Source organism: Brienomyrus brachyistius, chromosome 20, assembly GCF_023856365.1.
Source record: "Brienomyrus brachyistius isolate T26 chromosome 20, BBRACH_0.4, whole genome shotgun sequence".
NCBI classification, from domain to species: Eukaryota; Metazoa; Chordata; class Actinopteri; order Osteoglossiformes; family Mormyridae; genus Brienomyrus; species Brienomyrus brachyistius.
This window is the reverse complement of record NC_064552.1, coordinates 17,012,975-17,034,708: the sequence shown is the minus strand read 5'-3', so window position 1 is coordinate 17,034,708 and position 21,734 is coordinate 17,012,975. Positions and strand designations below refer to the sequence as shown.

Below are 21,734 nucleotides of genomic sequence, written 5' to 3'. Positions count from 1 at the left end.
TTTTGCCTGTCAAAGTGTGATAGCCTAGCCATTTGAAAAATTCTGCAAAAATCACCCCTGTATTTGCAGTAACCAACCAAACAGTGGCAACTGCCCTAAGACTACAATGGAATTCAGTCTCCTCAAAAATGTCATATCAAAATTTAGTCAAATACATACTGTTGTATTTACATTGCTATTACAAAGAGTATGCTAAAACGTACTGAACTTTATGGCTAGTTCATTCAGAATCAGCAATAATTTCTTGGAGGTTGTTTACTGTGATTTTATTTATTTTTTGTCATACATTACATTCTTGAGGCAGGGGAATCCAATGAAACCCAACAAAGTGCAACTTCACTGGACTTCAGTGGCACTTCTGTTTTCAGTGCAGCAAAGCTAGACGTTTATTGGACAAATGCTTCATAAGGCCATTTCCAGGGAAACTCAGTGTCTCTGGGAGTAATCGGGGCAGCGAACAGTGTTTTTTTTTTTTCTTAAACGTATATTTATTAAGGGCGGCATGGTGGTGCAGTGGTTAGCACTGTTGCCTCACGCCTCTGGGACCCGGGTTCAAGTCTCCACCTGGGTCACATGTGTGTGGAGTTTGCAATATTCTCCCCGTGTCGTCGTGGGGTTTCCTCCAGGTACTCCGGTTTCCCCCCACAGTCCAAAAACATGCTGAGGCTAATTGGAGTTGCTAAATTGCCCGTAGGTGCGCATGAGTGAGTGAATGGTGTGTGAGTATGCCCTGCGATGGGCTGGCCCCCCATCCTGGGTTGTTACCTGCCTCATGCCAATTGATTCTGGGATAGGCTCCGGACCCCCCGTGACCCACTAGGATAAGTGGTTTGGAAAATGGATGGATATATTTATTAAAATTTTCTTATCGACTTTAAACATGAATATCCCAACAAATTGAACACACACCCTCCCCCTATCCAGCCAAATAAAAAATAAATAAAATGAGATGAATAAAAATAATAAGTGAATTAAAAAGGTACACAAAAAGGTAAACGCGATCACAGCAGTGCAAACCTTACATAACTTTTCAGATTAATCACAATTAGAAATCATGAGTTTCCAAAAACGCATGTAGGGGTTCCATAAATGAGCAAAGTTCTCATCTTTCTTTTTCACAATATATGTTAGTCTCTCCATGAAAAGACAAAAAATTAATTTAATTTTACTTTTTAATTTTTCACATCTGACTCGTACATGAGTGGAAAATTAAAATGCAAAATGGTGCTTTTCATTTTAATTTAAATTTTTGCAGGATTTTTGCACATAGACTTTCAAAACTAAATGGCTAAGTGGAGATTGAAAATGATAAAATGAAAATACATTTTATTTTTTGCAGAAAATACCTCCAATACCTATGGGTCATAATTTAAAGAAACTAATTTCACATCTGGACTGATTTTAATCCCTAAATATATAAAACCTTCTTCTGCAGTTGCAAATGCCGTATCTACAATAGGCTGCAATCTCTCATTTTCATTCAAAAACATTAATGCCAATTTGGAAATGTTTATTTTATACCCCGATATGTTTCCAAAGGTTTCATTTAAATTCATTAATTGAGGAATACTATCTTTTTAGTTTGTTTAAAAAAAGAATGATGTCATCCACATACAACGCTATGTAATGTTCATAACCACTGACAGTTATACCTGTGATGCCTTGGCCATAGCCAAGGACTCAACAGCCAACACAAATAGTGAAGGCGACAATGGGCACCCTGGTCAAGTTGATCGTTGGAGAGTAAATGGTTTAGAGACATTATTATTGGTCAATATTTTGGCAGTTGTGCTTGAGTACAAGAGCTTTATCCATCTCAAAAAATTCCCATCAATTCCATACTGTGGGAACACACTGAAAAGGAAGCCCCACTCGATCCAATCAGAGGCCTGGCATATGTCTAAGGATATTACAGCTGTATCTCCAGCACTATATTTTTCATACAATATGTTCAGAACATGTTGAATATTATGAAACCCTTATCTATTTCTAACAAACCCTTTTTTGATCATTACTCACAAGATTCAGAAGATATGACTCTAGCCTTCTGGCCAAGGTCTTGGTGTTTTTTTTTCAGTTTCAGAATTAGGGTTATTATTACAAGTCTTAAAGATGGAGGGAGTATTCCTTTTGTATAGGATTCCTCATACATAGCCAATAATGGGACAAGAAGTTTCTCCCCAAATCTCTTCTAAAATTCAATAGGAAAGCCGTCTGGCCCTGGTGCTTTCCCACTCTGCGTGCTTTGCATGGCCTGTGCTAATTCCTCCGTTTTTAAACCGCAATCCAATTCCTGTTGTTCCTTTTTTGACAAAGTCTGGAACTTCAACTGATTTAAAAAAAAATGTGAAATCATTTGAACACTCAGATGCATACAACGACTTACAAAAATCCCTAAATGTGTTATTGATCACTTGGTTCTGAGGTCACATCACCTGCAGGTGTTGTGATGCTGTTGATTGCCCTGTCCGACTGTCTGTTTCTAATTTGCCAAGACAATAATTTACCACATTTTTCTCCTTGATCATAATAGGACTGTTTTAGCCACATTAACCTTTGTGCAGCTTCATCCATGGATTAGTGCTGGGCGCTATAGCGGTTCATAGTGAAAACTGTTCTTTATTATTGTTATGATATCAATTTTTCTTATCGCAATACCGGTTTAAATAGCCTAAACAACGTTCGGAAAGTGGTGCAGCTGGAAACTGTATAAGGAGTGACCTTTTTCACCGCTGCACCGCTAAAAATGTACCATGAAAGATCAGAAACGGAAGATACAGTTGGAGTTGAAAATAATGAGACATTGGGGTTGTCAAAAATCGATTCTCAGATACTAATCGAGATTAAAAATTAAATGCTCATTCTCACTATCACCAACAGTGCGGTTTTTCGCCTCATTCAGCACACAGCACCATTACAGTCTCTATAGCCGCTGAACGCATTCACGCTGGTTAACACACAACACACGCAACCCAGTAGGATAAGCGGTTTGGAAAATGGATGGATGGATGGTCACAAATAACTTTAACAATTTGGACCGGTACAGATGTCTGAGTATGAGCACACCTCTGGCATAATTACTGTATGGAGCATACAAAACCTGACCTGGCCATCTCTTTTGTAATATATCAGTTTCCTCTGCTCTTAAATGTATCTCCTGCGAGGAAATTTTGGGACCTAAGTTTTGATTCTGCTTAAAACCTGTTTTAATTTGGCTCACTCTCTCTGTCTCTCTGACTTTAGACATATTGCTATTTTAATTTTATGAATAAGATGTAGTTAAACCAAATAGGTAAGGACACTGTTAAGAGCTCTATTGGGGATATCTTCCCTCACATAATCCCAAGCACTTCCCCAACTGAAGTGCTTTAAACCTGAACATTGTTCCCCGTGTTCCAAAGTTTCACTAAAGAAACTAAGGGGTACAGATACACAGATACATTTAAATAAGGAGCAGTTAGACCACATGTGTAACGCTCTGCTCATCCGATCCTTCTGTGTGCCACGCCCCCTCTTTAACCTCGTGTGAAATCCCAGCTGTCTCTTGTTATTTCCATTAAGTCCTGTGTATTTCAGTCCGTGTTTGAATATGTTTCCGGAGTCGTGTCACTGACGTTCTTCCTGCATGTGCTGTTTTTCCCTAATAAACCCGAGCTTTCCCCAGTACCTATGGACTCCCGTGCTTCCCTGCTCGATATGTCCGCAGCAAGTCATGACAACATGAGTCTTGAACTTGAATCTTAACCGGTCACCAACCGTGCACAACATGTTAACGTAATTATTTCCCTTGGATATTCAAAAGAAATGCATTTGTAAACACATATTCATATGTTAAAGGTCAAAAAAAAAAAAACTAGAATTAAAATTAAAATATACCCCCACACACATACCTGTCTGAACAACTTTATCATTCTTTGTAAACTAAAGGAATTTTAATAAAGAAATTGGCTAAAGGCTTTATCCTGATGACATTCATAATATCATTTCCAACTCAAAATGCAAGGGGGGCAGCATAGCAAGACCACACCCAGTTCGCACTGTTCATTATGAATAATGATAACATTAATGCAGATATATGAAAATTCGGTTTAAAGACAGTAAAGGAAAAAACTAAAAGTACGCCGGGTTGTTTATAAAAGTTGCATTGTCCATGTATAGCCGTCTTACCGATGTCACTCATCATCAGGCGCTGTGCGTGAGTTTCTCTTTTAGGTTGAATTCCACGGTGAAGAAAAGAGAAGCATCTTCCCTTCATGAATCACTCTCAACTTGTAGAAATCCTCGGAATATTCCCATCTCAGTCAGCAACTTTCTGGCTGTATTGAACTCCCGGTGCCTCTGTGTCGTTTGCGCTGAGAAATCCTTCACAAAAGCGAGTTTGGCTCCATCATGTAGGATATTCTTCTGCACTGAAAGATGATAAACAGTCTCTCTATCCTGAGTTGGTTCAGCCTTGTCGGTGTGTAAGGGACCAAGCAGTAAGGCAACAAACACAGGAGCCTAATTTAAAAAATAGGACTTTATTGACCCCCAAATCACAAACAATAACAAAACTCAAAACCTTAATAACTGGACCCATAAAAGAGGTCAACAAAAAACAAACATAACATAATATTACAATGCAATTATTTTGTTAGAAATAAATAATTATATTACTGAAATAAACTGACATTTTTATAAGGAAAGATGAGGGAACATATATAGTGGTTTGGCCAAACCAATTAACACACAAAAGGGGTAAACCAAATAAGCACTACATATAACTAAACAAAGCTAAACACAGCTAAACCCCAACTCCCCCCTCTTGCCATGGCAGCACATGGTTCAATCCTACTCCAGGGGTTGTCCTTTGATACACCTCCACCCTCAGCCACACCTTCATGCTAAATTGAAGACCAACCCCCACAACCAAAGTAACTACAAACCAAAAGATTAAACAATCACTGCACACAACCCTACAATATCAATATATGTACACTACACCTAACACAAAAGGCAAAACATCAACTAAGAAAATTAAATTACTGTAAATAAAGCTGTTTAATTAAAAAAAAGCATACAAGTAATGAACTAAAGGATGCGAGAATTTAAGGTCTTACTGTATGACTGTAGTCATCACACTGTGCCAAGGTGCGATGCACCCTTTCCAGTAACAGGGTCTGATTCACGCTGAGCCCCAGCCACTTCGTTAACATTTCCCGGATAAACAGCGGTTGAGTACCCTCGGCACCTTCTCGGAGACCAAACATACACAAGCTTTCTCCTGCTTCGGTTTTCCACGCCATCAGTCTTCATCTCCAGGTATGTCAGCCATTTTACAGTGGAGGTCAATTCGACTTGCAGCATCTCAAGTTCTGCCTCTGCCACAGGCACTCGGTTCTCAGCTTCTTCAATGCGTTTACTATGTCCTCACACATCCTGTTTAACTTCAGCCATTTTGCCCTCTAGTGCTGTTATACAGTAGCATTGGTTATATCTCCAAGATGGTTATTGATAGCATTCAGTTTTAGTCCAAACTCGGAATGGAGCGACTTTTGCTCTGTTAGTATATTTCCTGTCGGCCATCTTACTGGTGTCTGCGTGTTTCGGTGTTGGGGGCTTTTTCATGCTGTGAATGGTCTTCCTGTAAGCTTGGGTAAAAACATCGGAAATCCGGATTCCTAACGATTTTCTGGGGAATAGAAGAAGATTTGTGCACGGTTGACCGGAGTCTCTTTTCTAGGCTGCCATCTTTGTAGGTAGTTATGTGGTTCCCCCACCGTTTTGAAATTTTACTTCTGCATCAGAGCATTTCAAGTTCAATCCCATGTGGATTTTCAGCAGGTGAGGTCTTTTCACTTTTTTGATTTTCATTTGGGGGTGGTGTGACCGGTTGGTGCTTTGCGAGCAATGTGTTGTGTTCACCTCTGCGTTGTGTTCCCCTCTGTGTTGTGTTATTTTTAATAAAGATACCAAATTCTTTTACAGCGGGCCTTCCTTTATTACAGGACTTCGGCTTACACTCTGCCTTCCTGTTCAAACATAAACGAAACACACATGCACCCCAGGTACTCGGCTCCACACAAGTCTTCTCCCGTCCGTTAGCAAGAAAGCGCCGCACGTATGCGTATTTAGACCAAATACATAAAATGCGCGAATGAAACATCGTACTGTGTTACATATAGAAAATATATAACACAAATATCGAAATATTACACAAATATACGACACAATAATTCCTAGCAAACCAAGGAAAATGTCCTTTAAGCAAAGCTATTGGTGCTCAGTTGCAGTACATGGCTACAGCATGTCAGTACTTGAGCTAGACAGGCAAACTGCCAGCAAAATCCCCTTTGATCAAATATACTTTGATATATATATATATATATATATCAAAATAACCCACAACCATGATAATTCAGCCCCTAAGTGATGCTTATGTTTCAAGTATATGTTGACTATTATTACATTATTATTACATATTATGACTATTATTACATTATTATTATTATTACATTTTATCCATTCGTAAAACTATTTCTCTAAAGAGAGCACTGAAACGCTGCTCACCTCTCCCGTCCGTTAGCAAGAAAGAGGATGGAAGAAAGTGCGCCAACGTGACAAACCCAGAGCCGCTGTCAAAATAAAAGCACCTGTGTGCGTCCGGTTGTAAAACAACACAGAAAGAAAAGTCCAAAAATGTAGTGGATTATAAACACTTTACAACACGTGGAATGAATGTGTCTATGATTTTGATGGATATTCAAATAACCTTTTACCCTCGTTAGAGTGGCATGGTGGCGCAGTGGTTAACGCTGCTGCCTCACAGAAAGAAAGTTCTGGGTTTGGTACTGGGTCCTTTCTGTGTGGTGTTCATACGCTCTCCCTGTGTTCATGTAGGTTTTCACTGGGGACTCTGGTTTTCTCCCGTGGTCCAAAAGCATGCAAGATAAATTGATTGGTGAATCTAAATTGGCCCTGTACTTATGCAAGTGTGTGTGTCCTGTGGTGTGTTGGTGACCGCCTAGGGTTGGTTCCCACCTGCGCCCATTGTTCCCGGGATAGGCTCTGGTGACCCCAGTTGGGATTAAGCAGTTTCAGAAAATGGATGGATGAATGGATCCTCATTTGTACATGTATCTTACAAATATTGCTTCTTCTTTCGTTAGTGAGGTTTCTTCATCAGTAGGTCAGTAAAATCTGCTCATTTATTTCAAGCTAGGTTGTGCGACATGGGCCGATAGCCAGCCAACTAGCTAGCAAAGAGGGAAGTTCAGCTTCTCAGAGCAGAGTACAGAGATTATAAAAATGTGCTTCCCCTGTTTGAAAGACCACCAACCGCAATTGCAACCAATACAGTGTCAGGGTGGGGACCATGCACTAATGCAGTGCGGTGCCGCACCCCCATATGAGACCTTAGCTGGTGATCCCGCAGGCAGACACACATTTCAGTCCCACCCTCCGGAAATGGCCATCCATCTGCCGCAACCAACTGTAACATGGGAGTCCTCTTGGCCTGGTCCAGCTGTTCAGGTCTTTAGCAATGAGGATCCAGGGAGCTGGATCACCCTCAGGGAAACGCACTACATGGATGTACTGCCGTAACCGACAGTCCCTCACAATGCAGGGAATGTGCCTCATTTGGAACTCCTCTAGCTATTCTCCAAAGAGACATAGTACCGAAGGAGCCCAGTCTTCGTCTCAGCTCACTGGATAGCGTCCATGTTTCACAGCCATACAGCAAAACAGGGAACACCAGGACTCTAAAGACTTAAGAACATAAGAAATTTACAAACGAGAGGAGGCCATTCGACCCATCAAGCTCGTTTGTGGAGAACTTTAATAGATCAGAGTTGTTAAAATCTTATCTAGCTCTGATTTAAAGGAACCCAGGGTTTTAGTTGCACTATACTAGCAGGAAGACTATTCCATACTCTAACTACACGCTGTGTAATGCTTCCTGAAATTCGTTTTAAAATTCGCTAATTTCCACTTATGGCCACGACTTAAACTGATATTAAAGTAGCCATTTGGCTGAACAGCATCGAGACCTGTTAAAATCTTACAGTATATACCTGGATCTTGTCCCCCCTTAGTCTCCTTTGCGCGAGGCTAAACAGATTCTGCTAACCTCTCCTCATAAGACAATCCTCTAAGACCAGGAATCATTCTCGTAGCCCTACGTTGAACCTTTTCCAAGGCAGCAATGTCCTTCTTAAGGTATGGTGAGCAAACCTGCACACAATATTCTAGGTGGGGTCTTACCAAGGAATTGCATAAATGTAGCATCACCTCCCTTATCTTAAACTCCACACATCTAAAGATGTAACCCAACATCCTATTGGCCTTTTTTATTGCTTCCCCACACTGGCGAGAGTGGGACATGGAAGCATCAACATACACACCGAGGTCTTTCTCATTATCAGCTACCTTATTTCAGTGGATCCCATAAAATCTTTACTTTATATTTCTGCTCCCTGTATGGAATACCTTACATTTATCTGTTAAATTTCATCTGCCAGGTATCAGCCCAGCCCAGGTATCAGATCCCGTTGTACATACAGTACACGCCAAAAGTTTGGACACACCTAATCATTCAATGTGTTGTCTTTATTTTCATGACCATTGGTAGATTCTCACTGAAGGCATCAAAACTATGAATGAACACATGTGGAGTTATGTACTTAACAAAAAAGGTGACAAATGAAAACATGTTTTATATTCTAGTTTCTTCAAAATAACCACCCTTTGCTCTGATTACTGCTTTGCACACTTGCTAAACACCTCTGGGAACTCCTTCAAGACTGTTGAAAAACCATTTCAGGTGACTACCTCTTGAAGCTCATTGAGAGAATGCCAAGAGTGTGAAAAGCAGTTTTTTTAGTACTTTTAAACTTTTAAAGTATCCGATAGGGTCAGAGATAACAACCTTAGAAATTAAACTTTTAAAATAACCAAATTAACAATTACTTACCCGATAATAACTTCCTACTGAATCATGCTTAACTAAATTAAAAGGTAATTGCTCTTGGAAGGCTGAAAAACCACAAGAAACCCTCTCAAAGCAGGCTACTGCTGGAGTGGGAAAAAAAGTGGAAAATATCCTCCAGGCCCCGACTGGCTACTGAGCAAAGCTCAGGAGCAACTGTCCATTTCCGAGTTAACGTTACCGATATTAGATAATATTACCCCAGTCAGTGTTTGTAGCAAAGGTACGCAGACATAAATGCCGCTCACACGATACCCACAGCTGTCGGTAACACTTGCGCTGTTAATAAACAGACAAGCACTCACGCCGACCAAAAAAAAATGTTACAACAACCACCCAAGTAACCGTACTGGCACGCAAACACTCAAATATACTTCCAAATAATTCCAATCAACCGCTTCAACAGGCGCACGATACAACACAAGTGCACCCAGCATATACACTGCGAGGGAGTGGTGTATCTGTCCTCAGAGCCCTCACAGCAGTCCTCCACAATTTCTGGTACAGACTGGAGTTGCCACCAAGTCATGTGCTGTGACTCCTCTCGATAATATCCAGGAATAATATCTGCGAGATGAAGCACCTCCTTCTGGGAACATCAGTAACACCAACCCAATCCTCAGCGACCTTCAGGGTCTTGTCATGGAAGGTCTCCCATATCACATTAGAGTCAGCAGTCACACCCAAGTTTGCAAGTTCCTTACAAACTGCATGGAAACTCATCAGAAACAGCTTGATCTCAGAGTCAAAAGACTTACCATTAAAGCGGTTGTTCCCTTAAGCTCAATAATAAACTACGTAATATTTCAAAGCACCGACTAAGTGTCATAAATTTGTACGAAACCTCTGTTTTTGTTAGTACAGCTCCTCACACTCTGTGGAGTGACGCTTCTGGAGGTGCTTTATTAAGTTGGTCATGTTATACTTTGCAGTGCTGCTGCCTCCCCGCGAAACAATAGCTTTGCAGATATCGCAAACAGCTACGGAACTTGTTGGCGTAGCAAGCGTGAAATACTTCCACACATATGACAGTTTGTTGTTAGCTCCCTCCATACCGTTAGCTGTTCTTGTACTTCTCTTAACAAAGCGTGACGGTTTAACTGCGCGCGGCTGATGCATAACGGAGTTTGCGCGCGCGTGACGTAGCTTCCGCACGTGTACAAATACAGATAAACTTCATAATTTAATCAAATAGTTTGGTCCCATAGATCAGCCCAATGCTACCAATATCCGATCCACCTATTTAAGCCATTATTGGACAGATATCTGATATAAGTATCGGATCGGTTCATCCCTAATAGCGACCAGACCAAAAATAGGTGTACACACCTACAGAGATCCAGGCACTCCTCATTCTGCGTACCTCAGAGAGTGCCGCCACTGAAATGTGGAGTTTACAAAGCACCCCCGACAGCAGAGGAAGACGTTCCACACACCAACCACAATGTTCAAAACTGGGACCTGTGGATTTTTTGACTTGACCACTAGCACACGTCCTGTGCTAATCAATATCTCATTGACTTTTTCAGCTAATTAAAATAATTAATTAAATGAGATTAAATTTAATAAATCCATACAATGGCTGTGGTGCCCTTGAAGAAAGGTTTGGAAACTGAAGCAGTAATTATCTAGCCATCCAACTAAATATCAGCAACCTTTTGGAGAACAGAAGAGATTCTTGAACCTTTACCGTGTTACTCTTAATTTGCTTATGTTCTAATGCTAAATTGTTTTTCTGTTTTGAGCAAAAGTGCACTTACTACGCCAATAAATTGCTTTAAATGTTTCTTTTGACTGCCTAAGACTTTTGCACAGTACTGTATATACCATATATTATACTACATTTGGCAAGCTAAATACATTTTTAAAATGGATTCTAGGAAATACTCCTGTGATACAAACAAGCCTAACTGGTGTTGAATAAACAAACACGTATCAAATCTGTTTCTTGTACTCACTCCACAGTGCCATGTGCCTCAGCACTCTCCCGTACAACATTGCCATGCAATATTTCTTGTGTCTTCACCGTAGCCATTTTCCTTTCAGTGTTCTCTGGTTGTGTGTAGAGAAAGTGGCATTCTCATACAAACATATTAGAGACATAACATTTCACTAGACTAAACAGCAGTAACAACATCTTGAACATCTGAGTAGTGCCTGGAATCACATGTATTTTCTTTTTGACGTTCGTATATCTATGCATAAGACCCCTGTCTAGCTGCAGATCCTGCTTTAAATAAGCATTTAATGGAAAATAGGTGGATGCATAAAGTTTTTACATCCGTACCTGTAAAGATGATTAGACTCTTCTGTTTCTGTAGCACTCCAGGAGTTCTTCTCACATTGTTCTTTGAGGTGTGTACCTCCTTGTGTCTTGGTTCTGGGTTTAAATTCTTGGCTTGGTCATTGCATCCATGAGTCCTTCCAGAGGGGACATAATTAATAAGAAAATTAAGGAATGAAGAAGTCCCATACAAATACAATATGACATGCTTAGGAGGTCAATGTGATTGAAGTTACAACATTGCTCTGTGAAAGTTATGCTGTAGTTCAATATTTAATTTAGTGTATTCATATTACTTCTTTAAACGGTTCCATCTACTACAAAAACTGTATGTTTGCCCATGAAATACATAGAGACACATAGACACAACATATGCACAGACAGAAACTCCTTATTCTATTATTCCATCTCATTTAATAATATTGTTTCTATGTTTCTGTGAACCTTTTACCGTGAAGACTGCGAGTGTGTTTTGTCATAGTTTTCACATACATGCATGAATTGGGGGTCTGGAAGCCTGAAGAATATCCCACGAAATAGAGGGCATGGGGCACCCACTGTGTGTAGCGGATGGGACCTACATCCGCATTGTAGGAGTACACAACTCTTCTCTGGATAACTGGGAATGAAGGGAGCTGGGTCCTTGGCCCCCAAGTCAATTCTCCTCAGGCCCCCCCTGCCTGTACTGTATGAACCAGGTAGCTTGGCTTCAGGATTTGTACGCCACGGTGATGACCTTACGGTTTAGAGTGTGGGCGCGGGAGTATCCCACCCCTCTCTTTTACTATTAATGTAACTTACCTCACCCCTCCCCAAGCTGCAACAGCCACAAGCAGAGGCTGAGAGAGGATACCTCGAAACCTTAATCTGAAGAATAACTTCACTGCAAGAGTGATATACGAAAACCAGTAAATAATGGCTAGGTTTATTACTCAAAAGAAAGAAAAATTAAATAAGCAAACGAAAATTCCCACTGGGCTGGAGAATTAACGCCCTCAGCTACTTAAATAAGTCCCCTCCTGTAACAAACCATTCCCACTTACAGTAGCTTAGTGTCGTCCAAGTCCAAAATTAAGCAAAATTACCAACTTTAAATTTAACTGCAAACAGCACCAAAACACATAACCACAGCGAACAATGTCCCTTTATCAAACCTCCAATCTGTAGGGTGCCGTCAGCTGGGGAGTCCTCCGTCCAAAAAAAAACAAAACAATTTTTAAGAATTTAAACACAACCAAAACAAGATGAAGTCCTCCAGGGCAATCCAGTCCAGAGCCCCTTCACCCTATCCTTACACTGTGTCGCACTGTATACGTTAATATAACTCACAGAACTGTGTTTACCTCGACTCCATTAACAAGCTCCATCCTAGATCACTTCCATCGCCTTTCCCCTAGGTTTCATCTTAGGTCTATGGGCTAGAGCTACACTATTTCACACACACCTGGTAAAGCACTACACTGCATTCCAAATTATTATGCATATGCTGTTTTTGTTCATTTTTATTAATAGTCATTGTCATTGACAGCGACAATTTTTATGTAATCGTCAACAATTATATTAGGTTATATAATAATCTGGATTTTATTGAACAAAACTATCAATGATGACAAGAGTTTTTTTTTGCGAACTACTCAAAATACGGTGTTCCAAATTATTATGCATAACAGCTTCAAAACATCCATCATACATTTGCTTTGCATAGGTATTTTTCCGAAACCAAATTTATACCATAACAGAAAATAGTCAGTTAGAAACCCCACATATTTTGCAGAGGTCATTTTGACACCTTCAGACACCCTAAAGGGGCCTACCATCTCACTCCCAATTATTCCAGCCCAAAGCATCACTCAGACACCTCCTTACTGACATCGCAGCCTTGTTGGGACATGGTGGCCATCCACCAATCACCTGGACTATCCAGTGTAGCGCAGCATTCATCAGTGAATTAAATTGTCTGAAAATTAGTCTTCATGTATTTCTGAGCCCACTGCGAACATACAAACAATAAGTATGTACAGTACATGGTAAAGATTTAAGCTGTTTCATTACAGTGTAATAGTTCTGCCAAGAATGTTGTGGATTACTGTTATGGCAGGATTTAATTAATGGGAAAAAGAGGCCTAGAAAGAGGAGATGTCATGTAACCTGTGGTATTACTCCTGAGACAGTCAAGACACTACGGGGCAGGAGAGAGTTGTTTGGGGTTGTTGCTGTATGGTGGAGAATAAAGTTGAAAGAAATCCTGGAGGCAGCGTTATGAATCCGTCCTTTATTAAGGTAAAACACGACAGTCCTTTTAAAGATCGCACAAGAGACTGCTAAAATCTGAACCTTGCTCTCCGCCTCATGATCTCTACACTCCTTAAAAGTCACAATATTTTATTCATTAGACCTGTGGCATGGTTTAAATTTACAATGCAAAGTTATTCCGCTAATAGCCTGGCTAGTTGTTTCACTGCTGGCACTGGCGATACTAAACAAAACTGTATTACCTGAATTTTCCAGGTATGCGGTTTGGAGCGATAGCCCGTCCCACTTTTGCTAACATTACGGGAACTAACCGAATCACAGCCGCACTCCTTCTCGTACATTATTGCTTAAATTTGAAACACATTTTCAGCAAGGTGTAGCCTGTCCGCGTAAGAAGTGTTGTGCACCCACACGTTTCTATAACACGCAGCTTAAATACCTTCTAACAATATGAATATACACTGACTTGAGAACTAGCTTTTGTTGGTCAAAAATGCAATGTCATTTTGCTGCCTTGCAATACCAGCACGCCACGCCTCATTAAAAAAACGGCAATCCTACAAGTTAAAAGTGGGCGCAAAATCATTTATTATTTTGATGACATGCACGCATGGCATGAAAATGAGCAGTGCGCTGGTGTGGAACTAGCAAAACCAGCATCGCGCTTTGCACAGGTGGGAAATAGAGCCCCTGTGTTCTTAAACAAAGGAAATAGGAGTTTGCCTGGAGAAACGCACAAAAGACCCAGGGCAAGTGATGAATGCACAACACTTGGTATGTGAGGCTACGGTAAAACCCACTGAGCAGCTGCAATGCCATTAAGTTCTCTGTATTTTGCTTAAGAATGGTGTGTGTGTCCTGTGGATGGATGGATGGATAGATGGATGTTTTCATCAAGTGAAATAGTGGCTACACACATACATGCTGTAACATGTTTAGCAATTTTAGATTTTTAGGGAATTAAAAAATTTAAATTAAAAAATTAAAGCTGCTGTAGTCAATGGACAAGCAGGTTCTAACTCTGCAACACAATAATGGACAAGTGATCAGAAAATGAATGATTGGATTTCTTTCTATGTTGTGTATAAAAATTCTGTATGGTTCTGAAGGTCTGTACCTCTGATTATCAGTACAACTATTAATTAATATAATTAAATGCCATGATTTTTTTCCAACATAGCTAGTACAGTTTTAAAAAATGTTAAACCATTTGAAATTAAATAATCCTATATTTGCTATTTTTACAATTACAGGTACAGTGCCTTCAGAATTACTGGCACCCAGAAGTAAAATTGGGAAAAACATGATGTGAAGAAATGTCTTTATTGTTTATCCTCATGATCTTTCATTCAAAATACTCACAACAATCTGACTTTTTATTGAAATATTTGAAAGAAACATTAAACTCTTATCACAAAACATGTATTTGTGTGCTAAAATTACTGGTACCCCTTCACTGAATATCTCATGCAGCCTCTTTTTTGTAATATAACAGCTCTGAATCTTCTCCTATAATATTTGATTAGGTTGGTAAACACATGTCATGGGATATGAGACGATTCCTCCAAACAGAATCTCTCCATGTCCTTCAGATTCAGAGACTGATGCTTATGGACTCATCCCACAGATCGTCTATGGGGTTTAGGTCAGGGGACTGTGATGGCCATGGCAAAACCTATTACAGTAGGTGCTCATTTAATATCTGCTGGTATTTGACATGTACCATGTGTCCTAACAAGTTGCGCAGTTCCTTTGGAAGAAAAACAGCCACACAAAATCAAAGATCCACCACACTGTCATGCCCTGATCGTTCCAATCCTCCAGTGTGCCACGCCCCCTCATTTGCCTTGAGTGGAATCCCAGTGTTTTCAGCTGTTTCTAGTTGTGTTAATTAGTCTGGTGTATTTAAGTCCTGTGTGCCTTACGTTAGTCAGGTCATTAACGTTGTGATGTTGTTGTTTGTTCCTGAGTGTATTATCCCGAAATAAACCCTGTGTTCACCCGACTCCTGCTCCTGTGTCGCTGCTCTGTGCCCAGCGGACGTGACACACCACAACATTTTTATACAAAGTGCTTTTCTGTATGGCTGTCTTTCTGTCTGCACCAAACCCATCATTGATGTTTGTTGCCAAAAAGTTCTATTTTCCTCTCATCTGACCATATAACTCAGTCCCATTTAAAGTCCCAAGTTAACTAGTGCTGTCAGTGTTAACGCGTTAACACTTGTTGACGCAAATTAATTCACGCCTGCAGGATAAAACAAAAATCTCAACAAACTGTCAAACTTGTAGTAAACATAAAAAAACACCCCAGGACCCTTGATCAGTCTACTTTTCAACTGTATCTAGGTAGAAATTAAACATATATTTTTGAGCTTTGTAAGGAAAATTAATTGAGAGTTACTGACTCAAGTGTCTGAGTCACAAAGCAGTCCAGATCGCCCATCCATTTGCAAATATTACTATTGGATAACGATACAATAATCCACAGATGTTACTGGGTCAAGAAAACATGTGAAAACTCCCATAAAGAACAGCACATTTCTAGGATCTGTTTACACTGAGGAGCTTCATACTTTCATTTCATGATCTTAGAGAGTTTTCACTGAGAAAATATTATAAAAATCTTCAATGCATGGAGAGCTGCAAACTGGATAAACAGTAACTTTGTAAATCAAAATGTCATTTTCTAATTTTGATCACTGCTGTATAAACTTGTCTTTAAAAAGAAAAGAAAGAAATGCAAACTGTTGAGAACTAGGTTATTCTTTTAGCATCATTCGCTACCTTTATAAGAAATTTTTTCAAGTATAATCAAAGTATATTTTTTATTTAACCTGTTTTTAAAAATGCATGTTGTAAAACAGCTTAAAATGGAATAAAATAGAATTGTATTTGCCGAAAAGAATTTTACATAAAATAGTTTTGCACTAAAAACACATATTATTCACATAAATGATGCAACTTACATGTTCTCTATACAAAAATGGAAGGAGGGAAGTTTCGACGCAAAATTAAAAAATAAAAGCAGAGCGGAGTCAAATATAATAAAGAAATCAAATGTAAAAATATCATTGTATATCTGTATATCCCACTGTAAACCCCAGCTACCCACTTATAGTCAAATATTACCCATAAATCTCCAGTACAATAGTCATAATGGAGCACAGGTAAAGCCATTAAAGTATTAATTAACAAAATTTTAGGAAGTACACAGGGTGGAATGGTGGTGCAGTGGTTAGCACTGTTGCCTCACACCTCTGGGACCCGGGTTTGAGTCTCAATCTGGGTTACATGTGTGTGGAGTTTGCATGTTCTCCCAATGTCGTCGTGGGGTTTTCTCCGGGTACTCCGGTTTCCCCCCAAAGACATACTGCTCGTGTGTGTAAGTGTGCCCTGTGATGGGCTGGCCCCCTACCCTGGGTTGTTCCCTGCCTCATACCCATACTTCTGGGATGGGCTCTGGATCCCCTGCGACCCAGAAGGATAGGTGGTTTGGAAAATGGATGGATAGAAAGCCTACAAGTCTGAACGCATTTAGTGTGTATAAATTTTACTGTGGACAGACTTAAGAAAAATCAGCAGCAGCCTTACTTACATTTCTTCAGCATTTTTTCACTGACATGACAGCTTTGATCTGTGCTGCTGATCAACTAGCCACCATGCATCCCTCGCTTCTGTTTGCAGTATGTCACACTAAGGCTATAAACATTTCCGGGATTTTTCAGGCTAGAAAAATAGATCGATTGCTGATGGAAAATTGAATTGGTTACATACGCCGCCAGCATTTTGTTGCCAAAATCAGCCTGATATCAATACTGGGTATCGAGTGCCATCTCTAACATAGAACTTTATTTTACAGTTAAGGAATATTGGGGAAATAGATACCCAAGACACGAGATTAAAGAATGTTGCAGCTAAATAAACATTTATGGCAAATAAATAAAAATTATAAAAAATAAGACATCCTTTTAGTATGATAATATTTCTCTTTCACTTCTGTTTATCCTCATCAAAGTCATGGGATGAAATCTTTATCCATCCATCTATTTTCTGCAACTGCTAATCTCAACCAGGGTCATAGAGGTCCGGTTTATCGGTCATTGAGGCTACAGTTCAAGTCAGAGACCAACCCAAGATGGGGTACCAACCCATCACAGGGCATGAAATCTTTATTTATAATGAAATTAATAGTATTTGAAATATGTTTTTCCCATTTTTTTGTATGACATAACAGTAAGAAATGTAACACACACACCAATGGTATAACTACATAATCACTATGTAATGTCAAACAAACACACACACATACAGATCCATGCAGATCCCATTTTGATTTTCTTCTGAAATAAAATGTGAGCGTTACCTACATTGTTTTTGACTCTACACCCGCAAACTCCATTTAACTGTCAAAAAAATTTCAGAAAGGCCAGATCTTCACACATGCAGTGTGACCTCAAAGTTTGGAAACAATCCAGCAAATAATTTTTGACCTAAAAGAGTTACAAGATCAGGCATCTAAAACTATCCTTCTGCTTCTATTTTGGAGATTTGTCTTACAATTTCACCAGTTCACACATAATGTGTCTGCATAGTTGGATAAAGATCCGTGAGATACTTTTTGAGTTATCTCATTAATGAGAAAGAAACAGACTGGTCCCAAAATCATATGTATTCCTCGATCCAGGGAGCACAATGAAGTGCACAGGTATCGATAAAATGAAAATTCACTTCCTTAGTCGATTGACTAAGTTCCCCAGGATTCAGAGGAACTGAATAGAGTTCAATGCAGGATTAAATGTGTATTCATATTTACCTCATATTTCAGTGCAGTGCCCCAAATATTAAGACAAGTATGAAGACAACAACTTTAGACAATAGAGATTGTTCAGTATTTAAAAATGTATCCCTTTCATTCTGTGTTAACATATAGTATTGTTCATATTAGCGTCTTAAAGCAGAAGCATATGGAGATAGGGGATGTATAACCCCCAATATTTAATTTGGCTTTATTTGCCACTGCCCCTCCCCCCACAAAAATAGATCTTTGCATTTAAATTATTAAGTTGTGTCTACCCAATGGTAAGCTCTCTCCTACAGCCCTGAATGATAGTAATTATTGATCCTGTGTCTTACCGTCTCTCCTCACACTCGAGAAGCTGCCTATAGGTGGTAATCTCATGCTCTAGTCGCACCCTGGTGTTCAGGAGCTGGTAATGGAGCTGACGCTGGCTTTCAATGCTGCTCCGCACTTGGTCAAGTTCGGCTTCCAGACCCTGGATCACTGTGCTCAAGTCCTGCAGCTGAGATTTGTACTGCTCTTGTGTGTCTTGCAGAGATCTTTCTAGACCCTCCTGCTGAAAGAACAGCAGGGAAAAGTGGTGCGTCTATTTTCTATGTCAGTATATCGGTGTTGTTCATTAAACTGGTCATTTCCAATATGTTTCTGGTTTCAAGTTCAATATTGTACAATGTGTATCAATGGTACTGAGAAACACTTATGTCCCTGTTTATGTAATTGTCCGATGTGCTGCAGTAGATTGCACCCTTTCAGCAGAATGTATAACCAATGTTCATGGGAATAAGAATTTGCTTACCAGTGCATGCAATGACTCAATCTCCACCTGCAGGCTATTCCATTGTCTCCTGGCCTGAGTGAGTTCAGCCCGAGCCTCCCGCAGGGCCTCCTGATCTCGTCTCACCTGAGCTTGTGGTGTTTCGTCCTGCAACTATGCCAGATATGATAGGGTCAGGGCACATGTATCACCAAGGAGCAGAGATACAAATGCACTGATACACACAGACACTGATACAAATGCACATTAAACATCGAAATTAATACATTAAGAATAGATACTAATCTGAGACACACTGGTATCAACGCATTACACATTGATTTAAAGCTTTATATGAACAGTGTAAATAATGTGAAGGAACAGTATAGATTCATCAGTTGACAAGCAGGCATTATTCATGGTCAAAATGCTTTTCCTTGCATAAAAGGACAGTGTTACACTGAAAGGAAATCATACAATTATGCTCAGAAACACACTGACATATACAGATGTGGACAAATTTGTTGGTATCCTTACAACGCATTACAATGCTTTAATTTTCCTGAAAAGCAATTCAATTAAAACAATTGTCGAATGTATACCTGCATGCCTTTAGTATGTGACAGAGCAAATCAATAAAATTGTGAAAAGAAACAATTTGTTGTTTATTTTACAAAGATATGCTCTAATAGTTTGGAGAGTTTTTGGTACCTTGGATTATAGTCATATTTCAAACTAAGTGTTTAACCTTACTTAGTATCACAGGTGCCTTCAAGCTTTTCACCAGCTATTCAGCCTATTTAAAGAGAAAGAACATGCTGCTGTGTTTGGTATCATTGTGTGCATCTCACTGACCATGGACCAGAGGAAGCAAAGGCGAGAGCAGTCTGAGGAGCTCAGAAAGATGATTAAAGATAACCATGTTAAAGGTAAAGGCTATAAGACCACCTCCAAGCAGCTTCACGTTCCTGTGAGCACATTTGCCAATGTCATTAAAAAGTATAAGGTTCATGGGACTGTAGCCAATCTTCCAGGACGTAGACACAAGAGGAAATACAGCCCCAGGTTGGTCAGAAGGATAGTATGGATGGTAGTAAAAGAGACAAAGGAAACCATCCAAAACCCTTCAAGCTGAGCTCCAAGGTCAAGGTACGTCACCTTCTGATCGCACTATCCATCGCATTTTGAACAATAATGGGCTGCATGGGTGAAGACCCAGGAGGGCTCCACTACTGACAGAAGAACATAAAGCCAGAGTGGAATTCACCAAAATGCATGTTGACAAGCCCAAAAGTTTCTGGGAGAAAATGACAGAATGTCCTTTGGACTGATGAGACAAAACTGGAGTTTTTTTGGTCTGTCACATCAGCTCTATGTTTACAGATGGAAAAATTAAGCTTTAAAAGAAGAGGGGACTCTGTTTTGTTTTGGGGCTGCATCTGGCACGGGGAACCTTGAATCTGTGCAGGACACTGAAGTCTCAAGACTACCAAGGCATCCTGGAGCCAAACATACTGCCCAGTGTGAGAAAGCTCAGCCTCAGTCGCAGGTCATGGGTCCTCCAGCAGGATAATGACCCAAAACATACAGCTAAAAGCTCTCAAGAATGGCTGAGAAAAAGCATTGGACTATTCTTAAATAGCCCTCCATGAGTCCAGATCTTAATCCTATTGAACATTTACAGTATGGAGAGATCTGAAAATTGCAGTGTGGAGACATGAAATTAAGATTACCATGCTTTTTTAACTGTGACATTTTCCATTTATTTAATTATATAAAATATTCAAGTGAATTAGTAATCAAAAGCAAAGTCTGATTTGTGTTAAATATGGAATAAACAAGGGATGCCATTAAAGTTTTGTCAGTTTCAAGTTATTTCAGAGATAGTTGTGTTTTTTTGTGGAAGGGTACTAACAAATTTGTCCACGTCTGTCTGTGACATTAATCTTTTCAATAGCATTTCACAAAAAGGTGCTTGGAGGACTGATCCCAGTCCTTTCATATAATTTATACTAGACCTATTTTCAGTGTCTCTGAATACAGGTTACTTATCTGCTCTACATATGTGTCCTTCATAGAGGTGTCAGAAGGGATATCTAGTACAATTATATGTATATAGGAATTATATTTTTTCTCATTATTGTGAACAGTTTCATTGCATTTAATAAGAAATGAGTGTTTAAAAAAACACAGGAAAATAATTTTGTTCCACATAAAATCCTAAATTTCAGAAAGAATAACCTAGTGAAACGTGCATAAAACATGCATTATGGGTAACTACACAAAATCATTTTTCTGTCTTAAAAGACTACTGGGATGGACAGGGTGTGTCACTTATGTTGATATGGGGGGTGGGGGTGACCGGGAGGAGGTAGCAGAAAAATTAGATAAGTTAGCATGCAGATTACCTGTGTATGGAGTCTTTCTGGCTCATTTGCTGGGTTGACCATACTGGGACCAGAGTGATTGCTGGCAGGGAGATGCCCATATTGCTTCCTGATCCGACTGAGGAGCTGGGAACTCTCCATCTTTCTGCCATCCTCTTCTGTTGTTGACATTAGCACAACATTGTACCGGCCAGCTTGGTCCTGCAGAGCCTGCACTGCCTGCAGTAAATGAGGAAGAGAGGGGGATACAGAAAGGGAGGGGGGAGAGGCAGTGACTGAGCATGATGT

The 21,734-nt window shown here is 39.8% G+C and overlaps 1 protein-coding gene across 1 annotated transcript in view; it reads right to left on the bottom strand.

Moving 5' to 3' along the window:
- The window catches only part of LOC125716086 (citron Rho-interacting kinase-like), a 49,098-nt gene that overhangs the window by 2,622 nt on the left and 24,742 nt on the right, over positions 1 to 21,734 (bottom strand). Inside the window, exons 11-15 of the mRNA XM_048988322.1 lie at positions 21,468 to 21,665; positions 19,102 to 19,233; positions 18,641 to 18,861; positions 11,256 to 11,389; positions 10,927 to 11,020 (exon numbers count right to left, since the gene is read on the bottom strand). Coding sequence (XP_048844279.1) covers positions 10,927 to 11,020; positions 11,256 to 11,389; positions 18,641 to 18,861; positions 19,102 to 19,233; positions 21,468 to 21,665 — 779 coding nt within the window. The remainder of the gene's footprint in view (positions 1 to 10,926; positions 11,021 to 11,255; positions 11,390 to 18,640; positions 18,862 to 19,101; positions 19,234 to 21,467; positions 21,666 to 21,734) is intronic.